The sequence below is a fragment of the Aspergillus foveolatus genome (genome assembly GCF_047715535.1).
Source record: "Aspergillus foveolatus strain CBS 279.81 unplaced genomic scaffold BDW70scaffold_33, whole genome shotgun sequence".
NCBI classification, from domain to species: Eukaryota; Fungi; Ascomycota; class Eurotiomycetes; order Eurotiales; family Aspergillaceae; genus Aspergillus; species Aspergillus foveolatus.
Genome location: NW_027396097.1, coordinates 284,011 through 304,916, shown reverse-complemented (window position 1 = coordinate 304,916; position 20,906 = coordinate 284,011). Strand labels below are relative to the sequence as shown.

The 20,906-nt window shown below is 49.7% G+C and overlaps 7 protein-coding genes across 7 annotated transcripts; 4 read left to right on the top strand and 3 right to left on the bottom strand.

Annotated features, from left to right (window-relative positions):
• Positions 1–1,806: 1,806 nt before the first annotated feature.
• BDW70DRAFT_73541 (WD40 repeat domain-containing protein) lies at positions 1,807–5,452 on the top strand. The gene is made up of 4 exons (XM_073744714.1): positions 1,807–2,523; positions 2,572–2,843; positions 2,896–3,720; positions 3,772–5,452. Exons 1-4 carry the CDS (start codon positions 1,987–1,989, stop codon positions 5,312–5,314), a joined length of 3,177 nt encoding a protein of 1,058 aa, XP_073594895.1. The 5' UTR covers positions 1,807–1,986; the 3' UTR covers positions 5,315–5,452.
• Positions 5,453–8,089: 2,637 nt separating this feature from the next.
• acuM (gluconeogenesis transcription factor RDS2) lies at positions 8,090–10,767 on the bottom strand. The gene is made up of 7 exons (XM_073737273.1): positions 10,279–10,767; positions 10,153–10,175; positions 9,948–9,965; positions 9,530–9,836; positions 8,721–9,469; positions 8,468–8,664; positions 8,090–8,409 (listed from the first exon to the last, which is right to left on the bottom strand). Exons 1-7 carry the CDS (start codon positions 10,499–10,501, stop codon positions 8,358–8,360), a joined length of 1,569 nt encoding a protein of 522 aa, XP_073594894.1. The 5' UTR covers positions 10,502–10,767; the 3' UTR covers positions 8,090–8,357.
• A 187-nt stretch (positions 10,768–10,954) lies between these two features.
• Positions 10,955–12,571, bottom strand: BDW70DRAFT_138703 (uncharacterized protein). The gene is made up of 5 exons (XM_073737272.1): positions 12,166–12,571; positions 12,021–12,105; positions 11,802–11,966; positions 11,643–11,750; positions 10,955–11,589 (listed from the first exon to the last, which is right to left on the bottom strand). Exons 1-5 carry the CDS (start codon positions 12,426–12,428, stop codon positions 11,437–11,439), a joined length of 774 nt encoding a protein of 257 aa, XP_073594893.1. The 5' UTR covers positions 12,429–12,571; the 3' UTR covers positions 10,955–11,436.
• A 225-nt stretch (positions 12,572–12,796) lies between these two features.
• Positions 12,797–14,859, bottom strand: BDW70DRAFT_73508 (basic helix-loop-helix domain-containing protein). The gene is made up of 2 exons (XM_073744713.1): positions 14,365–14,859; positions 12,797–14,311 (listed from the first exon to the last, which is right to left on the bottom strand). The coding sequence occupies exons 1-2, from the start codon at positions 14,435–14,437 to the stop codon at positions 13,032–13,034; spliced, it is 1,353 nt and encodes a 450-aa protein (XP_073594892.1). The 5' UTR covers positions 14,438–14,859; the 3' UTR covers positions 12,797–13,031.
• A 644-nt stretch (positions 14,860–15,503) lies between these two features.
• Positions 15,504–17,740, top strand: BDW70DRAFT_73495 (uncharacterized protein). Its single transcript, XM_073744712.1, has 5 exons — positions 15,504–15,637; positions 15,690–15,808; positions 15,920–16,034; positions 16,170–17,351; positions 17,506–17,740. The coding sequence occupies exons 2-5, from the start codon at positions 15,753–15,755 to the stop codon at positions 17,626–17,628; spliced, it is 1,476 nt and encodes a 491-aa protein (XP_073594891.1). The 5' UTR covers positions 15,504–15,637; positions 15,690–15,752; the 3' UTR covers positions 17,629–17,740.
• A 184-nt stretch (positions 17,741–17,924) lies between these two features.
• BDW70DRAFT_161136 (cytochrome c oxidase assembly protein) lies at positions 17,925–18,857 on the top strand (the record flags this gene model as incomplete). Its single annotated transcript, XM_073740949.1, has 4 exons — positions 17,925–18,115; positions 18,162–18,231; positions 18,310–18,751; positions 18,808–18,857. 4 exons carry the CDS (start codon positions 17,925–17,927, stop codon positions 18,855–18,857), a joined length of 753 nt encoding a protein of 250 aa, XP_073594890.1.
• A 970-nt stretch (positions 18,858–19,827) lies between these two features.
• On the top strand, positions 19,828–20,860 carry BDW70DRAFT_161135 (uncharacterized protein; the record flags this gene model as incomplete). The annotated part of the gene is made up of 2 exons (XM_073740948.1): positions 19,828–20,696; positions 20,767–20,860. The coding sequence occupies 2 exons, from the start codon at positions 19,828–19,830 to the stop codon at positions 20,858–20,860; spliced, it is 963 nt and encodes a 320-aa protein (XP_073594889.1).
• Positions 20,861–20,906: the final 46 nt, after the last annotated feature.

Below are 20,906 nucleotides of genomic sequence, written 5' to 3'. Positions count from 1 at the left end.
GAACTCCAGTTCTTCGAAAGAGCAGAGCTAATAACTGACTAAAGTAGATGTGCTTGAAAGCCAGAAGAATGGCCAGAAAAGTCCGGTCTGCTGCGCTACGCCGACATGTAAGAATAAAAAAGTCCAGGCACAGCATACATCGCGCCAATCTACTGTCGAATCATAATGCTTAGGTATGGTTTGAGCACACAACTTACCCGATGTACTGTTCGTACTGCGGGTCAAAAGGATATGTTGAGACTAAGGCTATCATTATTGGCACTTGGGAGTAATGTTAGTTTCACTGAGCTAGGTCCTTGTCTGCAGTGGAGCTACCCCACAAAAATTTGACCCCGCAAGCCACGAATGTTTGGGAAAGTCGGAATGTGTGGAGCACTTAGCAGTGAGTTTGCTCCAAATAGTTTTGTTCCGAACCGTCTGCATACTGATGTTCAAGATCACTAGCAGATATGCCATGTCCAAGGTATCATTGTGACTACTTCCTCTGACTTCCAACTTTAATATCCGCATACGCAGACTGGACGCATGAATGATTGCAACACGCGCTGCCCACCTCCACATCAGCTCTAATATAGCACTAACATAAAGCTCCGCAGCTCGCATTTGTCGATATATTCCGTCCTTCAAAGCAGTATGTTCAGGGGTTTATCACGGACTATTCAATCAAAGGAAGGCGTATCATCCCTCCAATATGCCGTCAAAGCGAGCTATCACTATATGCCTCAGTCAGCTATACGAGCACCCTTTACAGACTCGTATATCCACAATCCAAGAATACCACCTGCATCTCTAGCCCTACGTCGGCTGGATTATGTTCGGCTGACTGAGCCCGTCAAGCGAAGATTGGCATGACCTGGGGGTGAGACGAGACCCCGAGATACCGACACCAATGGCCCACGGTGTCCGGTTTCTACGACCGTTGGCGATGTCTATTAATTCGTCTTTCCAGGAACTAGAGTCCTTCAGCAGTATACTGTCTCCAGATGACCGCTTCGGCCGAATTCAGACCCTGAGTGATCAGCTTGACTGTACCCAGCCAACATTCGAGCGGACTGCATACGGAGGCTGAATCCGGCAGTCTGTGACGAGCGATGGTTGAAGCAGAGACCCTGCTGGCTCTATGGATCCTACTGAATGTGCCTGGGATCGGCGAAAAAGCGATCAGGATAGTCACGGTATAAAGGGTCCAATCCAGTCCAGGGGCATCAGCTGATACCTGAAAATTCAGGCATCCACACACAAGTTGGGCGATTGGCGGCTCCACCATACATTTTCTTTGACTTCAAACAATCCTGCATTCTTTAGGACCCGTTCAAGGGAACAAGGTATGAATGCATATGTCTTCACTGCCATTTCAGGCACTTCAAGGTCAGTGCATTCAAATTACTTACTTCCTGCTCCCAGCCTCCTCATTCATTGCCAAGGCCAGTAGTTATAAGATCGGAAACCATCCGTACTCGCATCTCCGCGCACTAAACCTTAGCAGCTGGAAAAGCTCCTGTCCAGATCTCTCTGGTTTAATCCTCGATCTCCCGTCATCAGCCTTAATCTTAGCTCGATCATTGCATTCGCATCTTAGACTACTCAGTCATTCTTTAATTCACTCTTTCTCAGTCGCTCTTTAACCTAGTTTTTTTTTTCTTGGACCAGCCACACCCACTCTCGCTAATACCGATTCCAGCTCCATCGATCTTCGAACCCCTCCCTATTCCGACTCTGCAACCTCAGCTTGAACGAGCTCGATAGAACGCCCGGGTTACAATCACATACGCTACAGACAGATCTCTCCATTCGCTATATCTTTCATCCACCGCTTTCTCCACCATCGCACCTTCCTTCTAGTCTGACATACGAGGAACGGAGCTTTGTTTACATTGAAGCTCTCAATCAAGGCCACTGCTTGCTCGTCTCAGCAAATGCAGCCGAAACTCCTACAAATTTCTGGGGACAGTGCAGCTTCTTAATTGCTCTTGGCCCCAACTTGTTATGGCGAACAACGCATTGAGCGTGAAAAGCAAGACTGCTGGCCCGAACCATCCACTCCGAGGTGCTCTCTCCAACTCACCTACGATCCGACCGCCGACACGCTCCGCCAAACCGTCCCCATATCAGTCTGCTCTGTCGCTCCAAACAGTAATTGGCACAACGACAACTACACCTAATGGTTTCTCATACCACGACCAAAGCAACTCGTTTGCTTTTTGTGCTGGGTCCGCTGGTGTATTGGCAGAGTTGGACGAAGACAATAATGTGAATCAGCGTTTTTTCCGCGCACGACCGACAGCCAGCAGTATCAACCCGGTAATCTCATTTTACAACCAATGTACACCCCCGGCTACGCCTGATGCTAGAACAAGATCTCTACCAGGTATAAAAGCCACACCCCATAACGGTAGCTATAATGGCTCACCGTCAATGGAAATAGTGGACTCCAGCCCTCGTGCATGGTCATCAAGGGAAAGGGTAAAGGCGGTTACCTGTGTGGCCATAAGCCCAAATGGAAGGTTTCTTGCTTTAGGAGAGGTAAGTAGAATGATGACTTGCTGAAACAACAGAAACTCACTGTCTCAGACGGGCTATAACCCTCGAGTCCTGATTTTTTCAACAGCGAAAGACGCACCTTCAGACATCCCGCTCACAATCCTCACGGACCATTCGTTTGGCGTTCGTGCCCTTGCATGGAGTCCGAATTCGCAGTATCTAGCAACCCTCGGGGATGTGAACGATGGGTTCCTTTTCGTATGGTCCATCAGTCTCAAAAATGGCTCAGCGAAACTTCACTCAACGAACAAATGCACAACCGTTGTTCGTGACATGACTTGGCTAGGCCAAGCTTTAATCACGTATGTAATTCGAAGCTCTCCGGACAACTCTGGATACTGAATATGTTCACAGCGTGGGAGTTAGACATGTGAAGGTTTGGAGACTTCCCGACATCAGGCCGGTTTCTCCGTCCAAGTCTCGCACAAACACCGGCGATGCTCCCAATATAGCCACGCCAAAGGCTCTTTCTGGAAGGAACTGTGTATTGCATACACTGGCTGACAGCACATTCACTAGCGTCGTCGGCACCTCTGACTCCGAGGCTATCGTGGGCACTGATATGGGAGCACTCTGTCTTATTGATGATAACGATGGAACCGCTAAGCTTACTCTGATTCAGTACGTGGGATTCAGCATCACGTCACTCACAGCCGACTCAGACCGGACTTGTATATGGATAGGTGGGCGTGGCAGACGTATGCGAAGGCTTCCTTTTGAGTCGCTACGACCGTCGAGCAGCCTTCCATCTCCACGCACGCTTAATCGGCTATCCGCGGAGATAAAGTCCAGGGAGCCAGCGATTACTTGCATCGGTTCCCTTTCATCTCACCTTGTCACAGTGGATGGTACCAGAGCGATCAATATATACCCTGTCGAAAAGCTTAAGGGCGAAGACGAACAGTGTAACTTGGGAGACACAATGCCCGCTCATAGGGACTCTGTTCTTGGTGTAGGACCACTGAAAACACCGAACTATTTAGAGGCGGATTTCTTTACTTGGTCTTGTCGTGGTGTTGTCAAGTTTTGGAACATACAGGGCAAGTGCCGTGACTCACGTACCATCCTTGCCGAGCCGCTTGCAGGCAGTGATGATGATGCCGCAAATGAGCTCAAGATATTACGGGCAACTACGGACATGGGTCTGTTTGTTTCCGGCGACAAAGTCGGTGTTCTACGGTATGGTAATTGCACGACAGATTGCTTGGTTCCCTTTGCTAATCTTCACAGCGTGTTCCAAGGACCAATGTGGGAGTGTGTGGACGAAGTCAGAGCTCATGGGGGGGAAGTCACAGACATTGCAATACTTGAAACTTCGGACTCCTGCGTGGTTGCCAGCTCAGGCCGCGATCGAATGGTGCAGCTTTTCGAAAGGCGCAACGACAACCTTCAACTGATTCAGACCATGGATGACCACGTCGGCGCAGTTAATCAACTTCTTTTTGTAAACGGAGGAGAGAGGCTGCTGTCCTCATCTGCAGATCGTACAATCCTGGTGAGAGAGCGCGTTACTCGCGACAATGAAGGGGTCACTGCGATCGCCTACTTGGTATCAAAGGCAATTACCTTGAGGTCATCGCCGGTATCGCTGTCTCTATCCCCAGATGACCCGGACACCCTCGTTTTCTCCACAGTGGATCGCTGCGTACATCATTATGACTTGAATTCTGGTCATTATATCAACTCTTTCCGTGCAGCCGATTCCGAGTCGAATGATACTGTAATAATGGGCTCGTTGACGGTAACCTCTGCTGTCCCCGGACAGAACCCTAGATTGCTTATTGGGGCTTCTGGAACAGACAAATCGATCCGTGTATATGATATGGAAAAGGGTGCCCTTCTTACAGGCGAATTCGGCCACACGGAAGGTGTCAGTGACCTTCTGATGCTGGAGAGATATTCTGACGCATCGAAAGATTCACCAGAGCGGATATTGGTGAGCTCAGGCATCGATGGGGTGGTTATGATCTGGAACATATCAGTGCAATTGCAACAGTCTCAAGAAATTACACATGCAGGCTCCAATGACGAAGAGGATATTTCCTCGAAGGAGCCAACCCTGTCGAAGCCTCCTCTAAGAAAAGTACTGTCTCGGCAAGACCTCGCGGGGTACCAACGACCAGAGGGTTCAGTTCTGTCTCCCACCCCGGCGCGTGAAGGGCCGGAGCAGTCCCCGCTTTTCTTGCGCAGACTATCCAAGGTATCTATCGTCCCAACAATGAAAAACGCGCACTTAGTGCCAGCAACACCTCCCTCTGCACCGCCTCGTCACTCGCCCACGTCGTCTGTTCGCCCGGAGAGGTCGCGCAATTCGCCGTCGCCGCCCAGTCCGAGATCCACAGGCGCAAAGAAGACCCTGGAGTCACGCAACCGCAACAATATCCGCTGTTCTTCCTTGGATTTTCGGACACGGTCTCGAGCAACCGGAAAGAGCGAATTCGGAAGTTTAAACATGTCCACTGAACAGGTCTGTCGCACCTTAAAAGCATACAGAAAGAAGCTTAACGGGTCAACTGAGCATCTGCGTTCGCAAAAGGAGCTGGAGCGTGAGCTTGGCCTCACGTTGCGCATTCTTAGCTCTCGAGCGAAGAAATCTGAAGCTCACAAGGCCGAGATGGAGACTGACAGCAGCGGAAAAGAAAATGAGAGGATACCACCTCCTATTCCGAGCAAAACTGGACGCATACCCCGTCGGGTTCCGTCCACGCCAAACCTAGGCCAAAAGAAGTCGCCGAGGTACTCGCGTCGGCGTTCTCTCGATGGAGGAGGATAAGGCTAATCTGTTTTTGTGTCTTACTATTTTGCTCTATTCTTTCACTTTACGTTCCTCTTTCCAAGGGCATTTTGGTGGCACGGGTCTTTTCTTCAAGTTACTATTGATAGATCTTGCATTTCGCAAAGCCGGTACTATTTCGTACTTCTCTGGTGTTGCGTCTCGTTCAAGCATAGCAGGTGTTTGGTTGTTTACGGTTTACCTCATGGCTCTTTTGCCCTCTTTTGCATTATGGGCCTTCCATTGTGCGAGAACTGCGGTTTTCTGATACTGCATTTATTGATTCTTGCTTTTACCTATGCCGTCTTGTTGAGCCAGCTTGGCGCCAATGGTTCGTTTGTGGACCGTGACAGGGCCAGTCGTGACATATTTCTGTCTGGTCCTTGATCTATATGCACAGGTTACTAGGCAATTTTTACAATGATACCCATGTTCATCTGAATCTGCGGGGTCTCTAGGCCTCGAGATTCTTTAGTCTTCATATCATACTTGTTTCAAAACCGTACTTGGCCAGCGCAATATCCATCCAAATCCAGCTCCTGTATAAAGGACTTGATGCTTAGCTTTGAATGTGTAACGACTAATTAACTACGGGGATAGAGTGGCTCAGCATATCCTCTACCCATTCTCCTACCGTCACGCTGCAATAATCAATCTTAGGAAGAAATCATAAACATACTTCTGCTTTGATGGAGGCAGGACTACCGGCATAATGTTCGTTGTACATATTCTGCGGAATGGGCCACCGTGAATTAGGGTTTGGCTACAACGGAAGCCCTACGCAGATCTTTTACGGGAATACTCCCCTTATCTGAACTTTTCCAGTGTATACCTTGAAAACCACGCTGAAGAATCTACTCTCACGCGGTTCAAATTTCAACATTTATGGCATATTACATTCAGGCCTGTTTTGTAAATTAACTTTTCCAAAACCCAAGCTCCAATAGCGAGATTCCATTATTTGTAACAGAAATATATAACGACGTCGCACCACCCCGACCCTTCTCATTCCACTACTTTTCCATCAAGCAACCACAGACGCAGACCCAGACAGACATTTCGTGAAATTCGTCCTAAGAAGCCTACTCAGCTCCCGACGCTCCTGGCCAACCAAGTCCGCTAACGCAATAGCCTTTTCTCGCCCTCTGACGACAATCTCCGTCCGCAGAAACGTGGAAGAATATGACCGCCTGAGAAACGCAGCCGTTGCAAGCCACTAAAGATCGTCTTCTTGGCATGCAGTTCGAGTATTGTGAATCCGAATTGGGCTCACTGCAGGCTAGTAGGAGGGCTTGGTCGAGGACGAACTCTTCTGCTTTGGATGCGGAGGGAGAAGAGGCAGCTGAGGAGGCGGGGGATGTACTTTCTGTAACTACGATCATAGATTGGAGGAAGCGTACTCAGATAGCGTTGCAAAAGGTCAGTATTAGGCTCTTTCGTTATATTTTCCTGGCCAAGCTTCACGAACTGTACGGCGTATAATCACTGAGCTGCAAAAGCTGAAGGGCATTACTTGGAGATATTAAGCAGCTTGACTTGTACGAGTAAAGACTTGTATAAATCAAGCGCGATACAATAGTTCTTACGAGAAAGCCGGCGTTGTTCGTTGGACGAGAACGGCTCCCTTTGCCCGAGGTCGATTGTGGTCGATGCTGTTTACTTGTCCGCTGCAAAATTCCTATATAGGATCGGGTTAAGCTGAAACCGTACTCCAGGAGGGAAGATACGGGCCCTAGCCATTCTTCATGGTTGGCTGCTTTTCTGCGTACCGCACATACACTTCTACCAACGCTTGAGGAAGTTGCAGTCTTCCAAAGTCACTGTCACCCAGAGCAGCCATTACAAACTCAAAGAATGCGCAAGCTATGTTTGCCGTTACTATTTGCAGTGCGTCCGGTACACATGACTGGATGTATGCGGCATCTGCTCTTTGATTGCACAGTGATTGAATGTGATTGATAGCTCAATATTTTAATCAATTGTATACTATGAATGGGAAAAGCAAGTTTCTTACCAAGGGCCACATTATCTGCGAGGAGAGCTAGTCTGTATATCAGATACAGCGTAAGTGGGCAGGCTATTGCAGCTATCTGGTATCAAGTCGAGTATCTGGAGAAGAAAGATGCGGTTCCAGCACAGAGCTCTGCAACGCACCAACGTAAGCTTTGACAACATTGAGCACAAGTTCAAGACCTCGTTTTCCCCCTAAGCCGCATGAAATAGATAGATAGCCCTCATGCGGTGGCTCTTGATAGTGGCGGTAGATGGTTGTACCTGGGCTGTTCTGGGCGCGGTCGCATCAACCATTGCCTAGGCGAGAGTTTCTACTGCGCGGGCCTGAATCATAGGCTGAGGAAATATAGTAATCCTGTACCCTTATACGGTAACACGACGTGCTTATCCGTCTCAGTCGTCTTCGGTTTGGATTGTTGACAAGTAGTGAAGATAGAGATTGTCCAAAGGGAAAGACGACACGATGTCTTCTCAAGCAGTTTCAAAGTCTCCCGATCTAGAACAGGAGTTTTTGAATCGCCAAGCGGTTGAGTTGCTTCTGGGGCTCCGCGGCAAAAGCTAGAGAGTATAAAGGTATCAACATGCCGTTCATTGACACTATGTAGACTCACCTAATATAGACTGTGTCTGGTCTTTTAACCTGCTAGAATGCTTCTCCCCATGCCATGGCGTTCGGGTGGACTTTAGGGAGGAAGGATCCGAAGTAAATGGGTCAAATTGAACGAATATGAGTAGAATCCCATATGCTTATCCACATGGCCACCCGTCAAGGAGTAGATACGCAGGACTTGGAACAGGGTGTAAGACTGAATCGAGAGCCGCCAGGATTCCGCAAAATGATGGTAAGCAATGTCCTTCTTTTGTCAAGAATATTATACAACACTTCGCAGCAGTTGTGGTATATACAAGAACCAGTATATAAAACCGAATGTGATGGCGAAGCCAGACAAAAACGCAAGCAAGCCAATATCCGATGAATGTACTCAGACAGTCCCTTAACGCCGATTTAAGAAACAGACAATTGCTCATACTATTTGCTATCTCGTTGCGTTGGTAGGAAATTTCCAACAATAAGAGACGGACTAGAATCAAGAGAGTCAGAAGGTCTGACAGAGATCGTGGTAGTAATAGGTCACTTACATGTTATGATTATCTCTTCGGATAGTGAATGAAAAGCAACACGGTATCCCTTCCGTCGGCGAGGTGGCATTCGGGTTCTTCAAGGTACAGCTCGTGAGCATCGCTTTCTGAGTGTTATCGAAGGCGATAGCACCGAATTTCTCCCAGTAGCTCACGAGCTGGTCTTCCACGATAATCTCATGGATAGCCAGCTTACCCTATATCGTACAAGCGTTAGAACCATCCTGAGCAGGCATTAGTAATGTCAACTCACGTCTCTGAGAAGCTCGATTGGAACGCCGATTAATTCAGCCATTTCTTTGTTACCGCGAAAAATTTCACCCGTCCGCCTCCAGCAGCAAGCAGGTATCGCCATACTGGCAAAGACACGGTCATACTCCATCAAACTTCGCTCGAACCACATCTCCACCAGTATGAGTTCAATATCCGTCAGCTTTTGCATTCTGTCTCGGAATTTGGGTCGGAATTTGTCCAGTTGTCGAGCGATCTTTTGTCGCGACGATACTTGTAGATTCTTCTCCATGTATGCGCTAAGCCTTGCATAACCCTTAACGTAGTTGAAAGGCCGCAGAAGACCGGCGTCATATTTCGCTTTAAGGAGTTTGTTCATGCGCTCTTCTGGTGGATCTGACCCAGCGGGGTCTGCCGCGGTCATATAATACGTTTCCCTTGCTTTATCGTTTCCAATCGTAGCGCCCGAAGCAGTGTCACCTTGATTTTGCTGACTCTGCTGTGGTTGTAGAGTTTGTGATTGCTGGAGCAATGATGTACTTGGGCCTCCGAGTACGGCCATGGAATTTATCAACGTCGGATCCGAATACATTCTCTGCATATCTTCGTTCTGAAAAATACTGCCATCATCCAACAGACTGTTGCTGAGGAAATCCCCCAGAAGATTGTATTCGTTCGTAACCTCTGGCGCGTTGAACATATAAGAAGGATGGAATGTATGCATGTCTTGAAACTGATTTTGACCGCCGACCCAGTCATTGTATCCGAGAACTACAAAGATATCAGTAAGCTACCCGAGTAAAGGGAATCCGAAACTAAACAAACGCTTACGTTGCTGCTGAGACGTGACACTCATGTTTTGGCTCGTAGAAGAGGACATGGGCCCTGGTTGCACCGCATTCATAGAGGATGGAGTAAGGCCAAGGGACCCGTCGGCCAGGATTTGCTGACCTGCAGCATCTTGAATATCGACCTTCCGCGGCATGGTGTGGACTTTCGAGTACTCGTTGTTTGAAGAGCCCTCCTCGTCCGCGGCAGACTGCTCGTGTTCACTACGCGATCGTTTCGACGGCTCTCTCGGTTCGTCATGACACAGGTGTCCGATATTGCGCTTTATACATCGAGTGCAGGGTCGCTCCTTGATTTGTGAGAAGACAGTAGTCAGCAATGATTCGTGTTCTCCCAGGTTCTATCCTGCGATACGTTTCACAAGGACTCGTGTGCGGGTTTAATCCAGGATAGGTCTTACCGAATCGCAAGTCATATGCTGTAACACGTGAGCAAGTGACCTTCCGTCAGCAAAGGAATACCAATGAAAATCTCGATCAGAGAAGGTTCAAGGCACCAGGGCGCATATTTCTTTTTCTTATCCCGGTGATAGAGGGTGTAAAGAGATATTAAGAGGGGAGGAGGATGGTGAAAGGCTAGGGAACTTCACGGGACGATAGGCTTACCGATCGCCGACAGTAGACGCATGCTGCAAGCGTAGTGCACTGGTTAGCAACGTGGTCTGAAGGTCGTAACAGAGAGGTAGACGTAGGGAACCGCTGTCGTGGCTCTGCCAGGATGTGAGCTCTTACCATGATTGACCTTGCGCCGTTTCTTCGGGCTGGTGCGTGTCCCCGCAGGTGTACTTTCAGTCTTTGAAGCAGGCGACTTTTGCGCGTTCTCTTTCGCGTTTGAGTCGACTCTGCCGACTTTGTTGCCATCCAAAGTCTTGCTGGGACCTGGGTTTTCCGCCGTTCCATTGCTGGCGTACTGGTCTGGGGCTGAACCCGGCTGCGTAGTGTTTTTCTCCGTCATTGATCGCGAGGCGCAAAGCTGTTGCGCAGGAGCCGGCTCGCTAGTGTCGCGGTCGCTGTTAGGTTGGGAACACAAGGGACAAGAGGGTGATGGGCGCTTGCAGGCACCGACGTGGGTTCAGCGAGAAGGAGGACGAGCGACCATCGGTTCAGCTGCACGAACAAGCGTGAAGCTGGAGATACGTACATGCGACCACACTTTCCCCGCCGATTGAGCGGGACTCACACGCACTTTGGGCACTGGCACTACTGGTAGTGGAGTGGAATCTCGGCAGCCAAATTCATCTCCCGACCTGCTCCGCATTGGGAAACGCCCGCCTTTTTAAGAGCTCAGGCGGCTCCGCAAAAGCGGCTCTCAGCCTCGGAAGATCTTGCCTACGGAGGCCTTTCCCGAATCCATGTGCAGCTAAATGCCTCGGTCTTATTTACTAACTTTGTATATCTAGCTTCTATTCCTATTCTTGCTGCTTGAGCTATGCGTCCTCTCCTCGAAACGGTCGGGAGCTTGGCAGAGCCGCTGGGCCGACATGGCCAAAGCTGACAGGTCTTGAACAACATTGCCTCCAAATCAGCCAAACAGCCCTCCGATCGGCTATATAACGTTATTCCCAAGCCAGAACCAGCTTGTTTGAACCTATAGTCTGGTCCACTGCGGGAATTTCGTGGTGTTGCATGTTTCATCACAGTGTACCCTACGCGTCAGGCACCTTCTTTGCAAGGGTGTGGTTTCTGTTTGTAGCCAGCTGTTGTACAAAGTTCACTGCACCTCGCGACTGAAGATCAAGCTGTCTAGACCATTTGACGACCTAGCATGGGACAGTGGATATTTTCGCCTTTGCGTACTTCTAGTAGCCGGTGCAAGTACAGTCGTAGTCCGCAGAGGTTTGATTTCAAGGGAATGTCCTGGGCGCTTCATGTAATCGCTAAAGGCATGGTTCAGTCATCGGGCAAGGTTGCAAGGGTTAGGGCTGTCTGAGACCGTTCGATAGCGTCCTTTAGTCCAGTAAGAGGTGCAATATTGCTCTGCATTGATTTCAGGTGGTTGTTCAACTGCTTTAGGAGAGTGGAGACCTCTGGGTCGGTCTCGAGCTACAAAGAAAGACGTTAGGAAGGAGCGCGTAGTCCAGGGGCTGAAAACTTACTTCACTGAAGTCCAGCTGGGACTCCTTCGCATGGGACAGATTGAATCCAGACGGAGCCTCAATTTGTTTTTCGCGAACATCTTGGAGCTGTCGCAGAACGGGATGTTCCTGCGATCAATTAGCGCCAGTGAAAACGCCTACGGCCGCGAAGCAGCATACATTTTTCATCAGCCGCTTCCGCTCAGCCTCTGCGCGCTTAGCATTTTTTTCCATCTCCTGCAACTGCTTTGTTTCCTTGGCAAGAAGCGCCTCCTCCTTTGCAATCTCATTGTGTAGTAGAACAATGCTGTCATTCATTGTAGACAGAGAAGCTTCTAGCGCGCTCTGAATAGTAGAGTCAGTACGTATGCATGCCGCTGCTTAGTGAAGGACACATACATGTTCCTTAAGCGCCGCTTCGAACTCGAATACTGAATCTTTCGTCATCGGAGGAAAAGGCATTCGCGGCAGTCGCTTTCCAAGACTAGAAAGTACACACGGCAATTAGCACATCTCCACATGGCTTTTGAGCACAGCTACGTACTTCTTCACAACAGCCTGAACAGCTGCCTGTGCCTCGTAGCGTTTCCGCTCATTCTGTTGCCGGACGATGACAGGACGTTCGAGGGCTTGTAGCATATCGCGGATCTTGTCCTGCATTGGTTCTGGGAGCGTCGACCATTTGGACTTGATTGTTCTCTCTGATATATGCCGTACTTGGGGCTTTAGATAGGCGTAAGACCTCTTGCGCCGACTGTCGTTGTCTTGGTCGAGCGCATTGCCCGAATGCTTTCGCTTCGCAGGCATCGTGAAAGGTGCTATTGGCGAGATTCTTCCAGTGAAAATCTACGTGATTCTGTTAGAAGGAGGCTATCATAAAGAAGGTTGTGTTTCGTAATTGTATGCCCGAAGGGTGCGGGTGCGTCGACTGTTGATTGCACGAAGACGCGCTAAGCAGCATGACACCCAGTCACATGCACATATCCAGCATAACAAACATTGCACTAAACCGCTTTGGACTGCAAGCTCGAGTCATCACCATGACCGGTTCTGACTAGTCTCATTGTTATCAATTTTCACATGCTCAGCTTGAATTCTGCCTCAGACCTATGACTGATGATGTCATCGTATTTTTCTCTATACATCAAGATATTATAATTTACTTAGTCGACGTTGAAAAGCCGTAACAATGCCGCTGGGCATTTTGAAGCCCCGTTATCAGTACAAAGTGAAAATAAAAGAGGTATCACATCCCAGACCACGATTGGGAGAACGATAGCAACGCCTGTAGTTCCGCCAGTACATCCTGCGTCCGACAAGAACGCTAAATCGCTTTGATCAATGCTGAAAAGGAGACCAACAGTGAAGAAAAGTAAGGAAAGGTAGAGAAATCATCATCATTATCGATTATCATGTTCGTGGCCGCATCATCGAGTTGTCCATAGCACTTAGATCCGGAAGTTGTGCTAGTTGTAATCTCAGGGCTTGGTTGCCCTTAATGATATCTTCCAACCAGTCGGCGGCTTGAGTGAGAACGGCGCTCTTGCTGAACCCGCCACCTCTTAATCCAGGAACAAGCGTGCACAGATCATCAAATCCTTGTTTGATAAGATTTCTCCGCTTCTGTTCCGAGTGTATATGATTGCTTCGTTTTTGCTCCTCCGTCAAGTTTTCTCGTGGTTTTGAGCCTTGCGATGATTTCGACTTCCGCACACCATCAGTGGAAGGTCGCCTCGCCGGACCCTTCGAGCGTTTGCTGCGTTGCCTGGAAGTAATCCCATCCGAGTTCTCATCGTCTTCTTCTTTGATCAGCAGTCGCTGTTTCTTCTTCGGATGTGATAAATCTTCGATACTGTCGCCGTAATCTTTTCTCAGTCCATTAAGATGATTGATAGCTTCAGGCTCAAATAAGGGAACAGGTTGTTGATTTACGTGACGATCAGGCGTAGGTGCTCGCGTATTAGTAGCGCTACTTTGTCGTTCAAGACATTCCAATTTCTCCATCATCTCCTTTGTCCGTTGTTCCTCATCAGGCTGATCAGGGGGCGCCAAATATCCCCTATCCATAAAACTAGAATCAGAGCCCCAGTGGAGAGGCTGAGCTTTGGTGATCAATTGTTGCTCTGTTGAAATCGGCTCAGGCACGTCGAAGAACATCTTCGTTGTATGGTACCCAGCGGGTAGATGTGTTCGAGATATACCAGTCCCGTTGTCCGGCATCCGATCGTCCTGTTTCCGTTCTTTACCGCTCCCCTTGAGCTGTGAGTAATCGACATTGGAAAATGCGAGCGGTTGATTCTCAAAAGCCGTGCTGATCTCGGCCCCGTTCATTCCATTCTGGTAGAGCATAGAAGCCGCAGCCATCACTTCCGAGTTCGGCTGCTCCGGCGCGATTCCATGGGACTTTTCAACGCTTCGATGCGATGACGACGGCGGGTGAAAAGGGGGTAGAGACGACGTAGAGCCTTGGAATGTTGGCGGCAGTTCGGTCGACCAGTCAAACCCCGGCAAGCCAAGAGAATTGTTAGCGTCATTTTGGGAGTCTGAAAACCAGTAGTCATTTGCGAAAGGATTGGAATTTATCGTCGTGAGGAAGTTATCAAGCATATTCGTTTCGGTATCATCAAGGAGCGGCGGGCCGAGAGGTGAAGCTGGAGCAGGTTCATAGGGTGTGTCTTCAGGGAAAGAATCTGCGATGATATTCAGTCAGAAATGATTTATCTGAATCCAGAGGAAAACTCACAGCCAAACGGCAGCGCAGAGTTATTGCGTGCATGTCGGCCTTGTGTGCCATTTGGGGGATTGATGCTCATCATTGCAAATTCGATGGAAAGAAGAAAACCGATAAGTTTTGAAGAGTATCTCGATTATCGTGCACCAGCATCCAGTCGTGCAGGTAGCAAGCAGAGTAGATGACCCAGGCTCAACATAACTTGACCCGCAGGTTATCGTAGATGCGATCTCGATGCTTGCTTATGCGCAGTGAGAAAAGCATCGACAGGTTGAGATGACTCGAAGCTCAAGGTCGACGTCGCCCGTTGGACAGTGCGCTGCGCAATAAGTCCCTCTTTTGTGTATCTTAAGAAAAAGACGGGGCGCCTCGGGGCCGTGGGTATAGGAGAGTAGAAAATCGACAGTGACCCAGTGGCCGGTACGGAAGTTCAGGGCTACGAAATTATAGCAAGAAGTAAGATCAACCTAGCAAGCGCACATCCCCCGCATTCAATATCGGTCAGGGAAAAGATGACGGAAAGCTGAATATAGTAGAAGGGTTGATGGTGGAGGGAGCATGGCCCTTCGGCTTATGGTGCTGCTGGGAAGGAATCACATGCAAAAAACGGAACTTCTTCGCTTGCGAGCGGCGAGCGCCGCCCTGTTCTTCATCACCTTCCGTCCAATGACACTGCTGTCAGTTTTGTGGCCCTCCCATCAATTCAATTCTCCTATAAGCCTCTTCCCTGCTTTCTTGCTTTCTGTTTCTTGCTTTCTGCTATTTGCTATTGCTATTCAGTCCGCCTGAATCGCCGCAGGTCCTATCCCTGGCCCAACGGTCCGCCGTCAAATTGGGCTTGGTTCGTTCTCTCTAGGACTACTCCGTACTCCGTACCACGCCTCCAGCTGTTTTTGCCCCACTACTGCACCCCAAGAGACTTTACTGGGCGTGCCGCTTGCCGTCCGCTGTAGGGATATTGGCGGAGAGCTACCCCTGAACCAATCTATATCAACGCTCGTCGCCAGCATCTCGCCAGGTACCGAGGCGCCGTCGGCTCGCGTCGCACGGCAGCACGGCAGATCATACCGAAGGATTCCCCCAAGCGACCTAGAAACTAGGGCCAACTCCAGTAAAATTTCCGGAGTCTACGTACAAACGTACAGGGTAAATCTTCCGGATATTGAGGATTTGTGCTCTCTCCCGAGGAACTTACATACCGGCCAATAGGTGGTCTGAGACGACCTGGTTGTTGGCATCGTCGCGAAAAGCACAAAGTACCAACTCAACCGTACGATTCAGTATTGTATGACGATTGGATACTGGAGTCAGGGCAAGCGTACTGATTCCAGATATAGGCAGTTCTATTGCGATTGTACTTCGACCCGGCAGCTGTCATGAACTAGAGGGTTCGTGACGCGATGGATTCTGCTGCCCTCATTCGCAGGCGCCATCGAACCACGCAACTACTCCAGCCGTAAGTACTACCCCTCTGTGGACGTTGTGCTACTTTCATCAAATTTTGAGGGCATGCGACCATGTTACCGGTGCCAGAGTGTTATTGATTGGTATTGGAATCTTTATTTAGCGTCCTGCGGGCTTATGCGTTGGGTTATCTGTCTTCGGCCACACCCAAAATCATATCGTGCCTACGGCGACTTTGGATCAATGATGACTTGAGCTACCGGCAGAAATTCTACGAGGTAGGTACCCCTTCCGTCCTTGTTCGGATTCGATGAAGTCTTTGGAGAATAAATGTCCTGCCGGTCCTGCCAGGCTACCACGCTGCCCTTGCCTTTGTCGTTTGGCCAAGTAATAACCATATACTACGTATACAGCTACTCCGAGTTCTAGCAGGACCTTTACGCTTGGAAAGTTTCCCGACTTTTTGTGCAGCGCTTATTGGGGGCTCAACTCTACTCCCAATACTGGCTCTGAGAGTCTTACAAACGGCTTGTCGTAGACTTGGCTCGGACTTCAAGAGCTTAAACTCCAAGAGTGTATCTCAATTGATCCAATTTGCTGCTGCATTCGTATCTGCCTGGTTCAGTTTCCAGATTCTGAATCGGCGGCCTGTCACTTTACAGACAGTGTCCGGAAAGCCCCAGGATGGGGTTGGTCAGGAAACAACTGCTCTTCAGCCAACACCCCGGCAATATCCGCATCACCAGACTCAATTCGCCGGGAGAACCATGGACCTTACCCTCTTCACTTTCACTCGCTCACTAGATTCCATGGCCTGCGTCGTTTGGAGCTGGGTTCAACATAAGCGGAGAGGTGGCTATGGCTGGAGTAAGGCGATTTCAGTTATTCCTGGACTCGCGGACTCCGCTGTCTTTGCTTCAAGTGCGGCAGTAGTAATGTGGGCTTGGTTTTACTCACCTGAAAGACTGCCGAGATCATATGGAAAGTGGATTGGAGAGGTAGCCAAAGTGGATGAGCGGTTGATTGAGGCTCTTCGCCGCGCGCGGAGAGGTATCTTTGTCTACGGAAAAGATACTGGACAGGCTCCGCTATTGGAATCCATGTGCAAAGACTTTGGCTGGCCTACCCCTTGGGGCGACCCTGCTCGAACCATTCCCATTCCCTGTGAAATGGTGCACATGGGGTGCGGCCCTAGCTGCGAGAAGCACGCCGTCTCTCGGTTTCTTAGGACGTTTAAGTTTGCATGTGCAACCTACATCCCTCTGCAAACCGCTTTCCGCATACGCTCGATGAAGTCAGCGGAATCAGCTCGACGGGCTCTGTCTGATGCTCTACGGTCCTCCGCGTTTCTTGCCTCATTTGTCAGTTTATTCTACTACTCTGTCTGTCTTAGCCGAACAAGGCTGGGGCCTAGACTTTTCAGTAGGGAAACGGTGACACCGCAGATGTGGGATTCTGGACTTTGCGTCGGCGCCGGATGTGTTATGTGTGGTTGGAGCATTCTTGTCGAACATGCAAAGAAGCGGCAGGAGATCGCATTGTTTGTGGCACCCAGGGCTGCAGCAACTGTCCTACCCAGGTTTTACGATCAGAAGGTATGGTTGAATCGCTCCGCATACCAATCTGCTCTGCTTGGCTGGGGATGGTTACACTGCTCCCACTGTGCCTTTGCGCATGCCACAACCACCCTATGCTGCAACGTTCTTCACTTCGAGGGTCCAACTCTAACTAATTGGAACTTTTATCTAGTATTTATATCGGGAGCGTACTATGTTCGCCATCAGTGCGGCTGTCCTTCTTACTTGTCTCAAAGAAAGCCCCGACATGGTTCGAGGAGTCTTTGGCAAGATTGGACGAAGTGTCGTGAATTGATCTCTTCATGCAGATGTATTAGTATCTTTTTGCTTGGGAGGTGCTGGCCGGCCAGCATCATTCACAGATGCTCCGTACTCTTATGTAATATACAATCAACCATACCGTACAGGCCCACTCGGTTCGTTCGTATCACTTTGATGGTAGGAGACGGTCGACCCGATCTAGGGCTGAAGTACTTAGTAAGGTGCGGAGTAGAGCTTATCGATAAAGCTAGTCACGTGCATCTAAATCCCTTGCCTGCTGATCGTGCGATGTTTCTCCTCCGTTGATATCCGCTTCAACAAAAGACAGCCATGTTCTCTCGACTGACACCTCCATGGGGATGGTCCTTATCCCCAGGGGCCGGGGCTGCTCGGACTGTGCTTTCGCAGGCTAAGGGAATGGCTCCAGGGCGGAGATATTTCACCTGCAATTCCTGGCTAAATCAGTCGCCGTCGGCACCGTTCAATACGCCCCAGTCGCAGAAGCGAAATGCCTCCACTATGTATGCCAGCCGCAGCTCATTTGAAGAATAGTCTAATGAAAAACAGGTATTACACGATCAGCATAATCCTCGGCACAGTCTCCCTTGCCTACGGCTCCGTCCCATTGTATAAAATGGTCAGTCCCGACACCAATCGGTCCCCTCAACGTCCCGCATCCTTAAGCGAATACTAAACCAAAGCTTGTCACTCTCAGATCTGCCAACAAACCGGCTGGAATGGGCAACCTGTTCTCACACACCGCGCAGGAGACGGCGACACATCGTCGCGCGTCACCCCGGTGACTGACTCGCGCCGCCTGCGGATCACATTCAATGGCTCCGTGTCAGATGTACTACCTTGGAAATTTACACCGCAGCAGCGCGAGGTCCGGGTACTTCCCGGCGAGACGGCACTTGCATTCTACACGGCGACAAACAAGGGCCCTACGGATATCATCGGAGTTGCGACATATAGCGTCACGCCGGGCCAAGTCGCGCCGTATTTTAGCAAGATTCAGTGCTTTTGCTTTGAGGAGCAGAAGTTGAATGCGGGGGAGTCGGTTGACATGCCTGTTTTCTTCTTCATCGACCCGGATTTTGTCACGGACCCGGCGATGAAGGGAATTGATACGATTACGCTTTCTTATACGTTCTTTAGTATGTTTCGGCTCTGCTATTTTCGTTTTGTTCAAGTGATTGCTGACACAAAGTAGAAGCGCGGTATGATGACAATGGTGTGCTTAAGCCCATTGCGGGCAACTGATATCCCCAAAGTCCATTGGCGGTGAACCTAGGTTATCGAATCCACGCAGCATTGGGGTATTGACGTGCTCTGAACCTGGACCGAGAGATCAAGTCACTTCCACTTGATATACACTCTCGTAGTCATCTAGTCCTCTTCGAGGAGTTACTACCACCCTTCTCAAATCATTATATAAATGTACTATAGCAAGCAGGATTGGCGTTCCGGGGTATGTATCATAGTCTGTACATACTAACATCGACGATATTTACAGGGCATCCTGTTCATATATGTGTACGTACGGATTCAAGGGTTGTCCAACCTAGAACTCGATCATTCAGCCAACTTTACTAGAATTGCCACACATTAGGTTACCCGGATGCAGGACTGGTGAGATTTCTTCTCCAGGTACAAATTAAATGTCATAGTTCACCCTTTCTATCCCAGCAGAGCGAAGAAAAATGCACCTTCAACCATTTTTCCCTTCGCATTATTGGCCTGAGCCCTGGCCGTGGCATGCTCATTTCTGTTCGAACAACACCTGGATTGAGCACACCAGCCCTGCACCAAACCATGCTACGATGTGTACTTCATACTCCCACAAACAACAGCGCAATCTGTAGGGTCATGCCACTCAGCTAACGGCCACGCGCGCAAGCCAGATCTTGAACAGAATACGTTGATGGGACCAAATGATAGACGTGAAGCATCTGTCGGAGTGCTCGGTAGCTCATTCAGATACCCTGTCCAGAGATACTGCTGATTCTTGCAATACAGTGATATCAGTAAAGATAGAAAGTGTTTTCGCTTTACCTGAGGAATTGTGCATACCTGAAGCCTCCTTTACTGTTGTCTATCGACCCGGCAACAGCAAACGACTAATTTCCTTATCGATAAGCCTATCCATACTTTGGACCTCGCGAACCAAGTTTTATTGTAACCTCACATTTCCTCAAAAGTGGATTCAAGAGGATACGTAGCAGTCCTCATAATGCCGCCGCCAAATAAAGCAGCAGCACAATCAAACCACCGCCTCTTCGACCCCTGGAACTCGGCCTTATCCGGCCACCAGCACTCAGAAGTGAATACCGGTACGGCATGGCGGCGCACGCGCGAAGCAAAACTCGCCCAACAGTTCCGCTCCGGCGACTGCACGATTAGCTCGTTTGTGTATGACGGCGTGAACAGGGTGTATGAGAAGGGTGAGTGGGAGTGGGATTGGGGGGGTGATGCGAGGGGGGGACGAGGTGGGGATAGGCGGGGAGGTAAAAACACTGGGAGGGGAAGGACAGCGGTTGGCCCGGATTCGAAGCAGAGAGATATCAGGAGCATGTTGGGCATTGGCAAGGGGAGTTCTTCCTCGGGGTCCGCGTTGGCGCTGGGTGAGAAGATGAATATGAAGGCTATACCTACTTCTATGTCTAGCCAATCCTCTACGCAATTGCCAACACGGTCTCACGAACCCATCTCCGAGCCCACGGACCTCGCACCCGGCGCATTCAGCGGAACTACCACATCTAACGTAGCTACAGCCCCTCTTCAAAACCAGCCCCAATCCCAATTCCAATCAACCGCAGCCACGAGCACTCCCCCCGAATCAACCATGTTTCGCGGCGCTACAATCTACATAAACGGGCGAACAGCGCCGCTCGTCTCAGACCACAAGCTCAAATCCCTTCTCGTTGCGCACGGCGCAACACTAGCCCTCTCAATCTCGCGCCGCGTAACACATATCATAATCGGGAAGCCGAATGCTGGACCGGGGCGCGGCGGCGCGGGAGGCGGGCTGGCGGCTGGGAAGATCCAAGAGGAGATGGCGAGGGGCGGATGGAGGGGAATAAGGATAGTGGGAGTTGAGTGGTATGTTACCGCGTAAAATTCTCCATTGTATTTTGTTGGGCGTGGAGACTAATGAGTGCTCTCTTAATAGGGTACTGGAGAGTATCAAAGCTGGTAAACGACTTACCGAGACGAGGTTTGCGGTTAATTTGGGTAGTCAGAGGAGTGTGCTGGGGTATATGTGAATGATTGGTCGTGCATATGCATTGGCTTGGATTGGTTAGGGCTAGA

Excerpts from the sequence above, each read along its gene's own strand:
- BDW70DRAFT_73541 (XM_073744714.1), top strand. The coding sequence starts at position 1,987 with ATGGCGAACAACGCATTGAGCGTGAAAAGCAAGACTGCTGGCCCGAAC. Across the intron at positions 2,524-2,571 it reads GGTTTCTTGCTTTAGGAGAG|ACGGGCTATAACCCTCGAGT; the intron begins GTAAGTAGAATG and ends TCACTGTCTCAG. Across the intron at positions 2,844-2,895 it reads CTAGGCCAAGCTTTAATCAC|CGTGGGAGTTAGACATGTGA; the intron begins GTATGTAATTCG and ends ATATGTTCACAG.
- BDW70DRAFT_138703 (XM_073737272.1), bottom strand. The coding sequence starts at position 12,428 with ATGCCTGCGAAGCGAAAGCATTCGGGCAATGCGCTCGACCAAGACAAC. Across the intron at positions 11,967-12,020 it reads AAGCGGCGCTTAAGGAACAT|AGCGCGCTAGAAGCTTCTCT; the intron begins GTATGTGTCCTT and ends TCTACTATTCAG. Across the intron at positions 11,590-11,642 it reads CCCAGCTGGACTTCAGTGAA|CTCGAGACCGACCCAGAGGT; the intron begins GTAAGTTTTCAG and ends CTTTCTTTGTAG.
- BDW70DRAFT_73495 (XM_073744712.1), top strand. The coding sequence starts at position 15,753 with ATGGATTCTGCTGCCCTCATTCGCAGGCGCCATCGAACCACGCAACTA. Across the intron at positions 15,809-15,919 it reads ACCACGCAACTACTCCAGCC|CGTCCTGCGGGCTTATGCGT; the intron begins GTAAGTACTACC and ends ATCTTTATTTAG. Across the intron at positions 17,352-17,505 it reads CCAGGTTTTACGATCAGAAG|TATTTATATCGGGAGCGTAC; the intron begins GTATGGTTGAAT and ends ACTTTTATCTAG.
- acuM (XM_073737273.1), bottom strand. The coding sequence starts at position 10,501 with ATGACGGAGAAAAACACTACGCAGCCGGGTTCAGCCCCAGACCAGTAC. Across the intron at positions 9,470-9,529 it reads TGTCACGTCTCAGCAGCAAC|TTCTCGGATACAATGACTGG; the intron begins GTAAGCGTTTGT and ends ATATCTTTGTAG. Across the intron at positions 8,665-8,720 it reads CAATCGAGCTTCTCAGAGAC|GGTAAGCTGGCTATCCATGA; the intron begins GTGAGTTGACAT and ends TGTACGATATAG.
- BDW70DRAFT_73508 (XM_073744713.1), bottom strand. The coding sequence starts at position 14,437 with ATGATGAGCATCAATCCCCCAAATGGCACACAAGGCCGACATGCACGC. Across the intron at positions 14,312-14,364 it reads CTCTGCGCTGCCGTTTGGCT|ATTCTTTCCCTGAAGACACA; the intron begins GTGAGTTTTCCT and ends ATATCATCGCAG.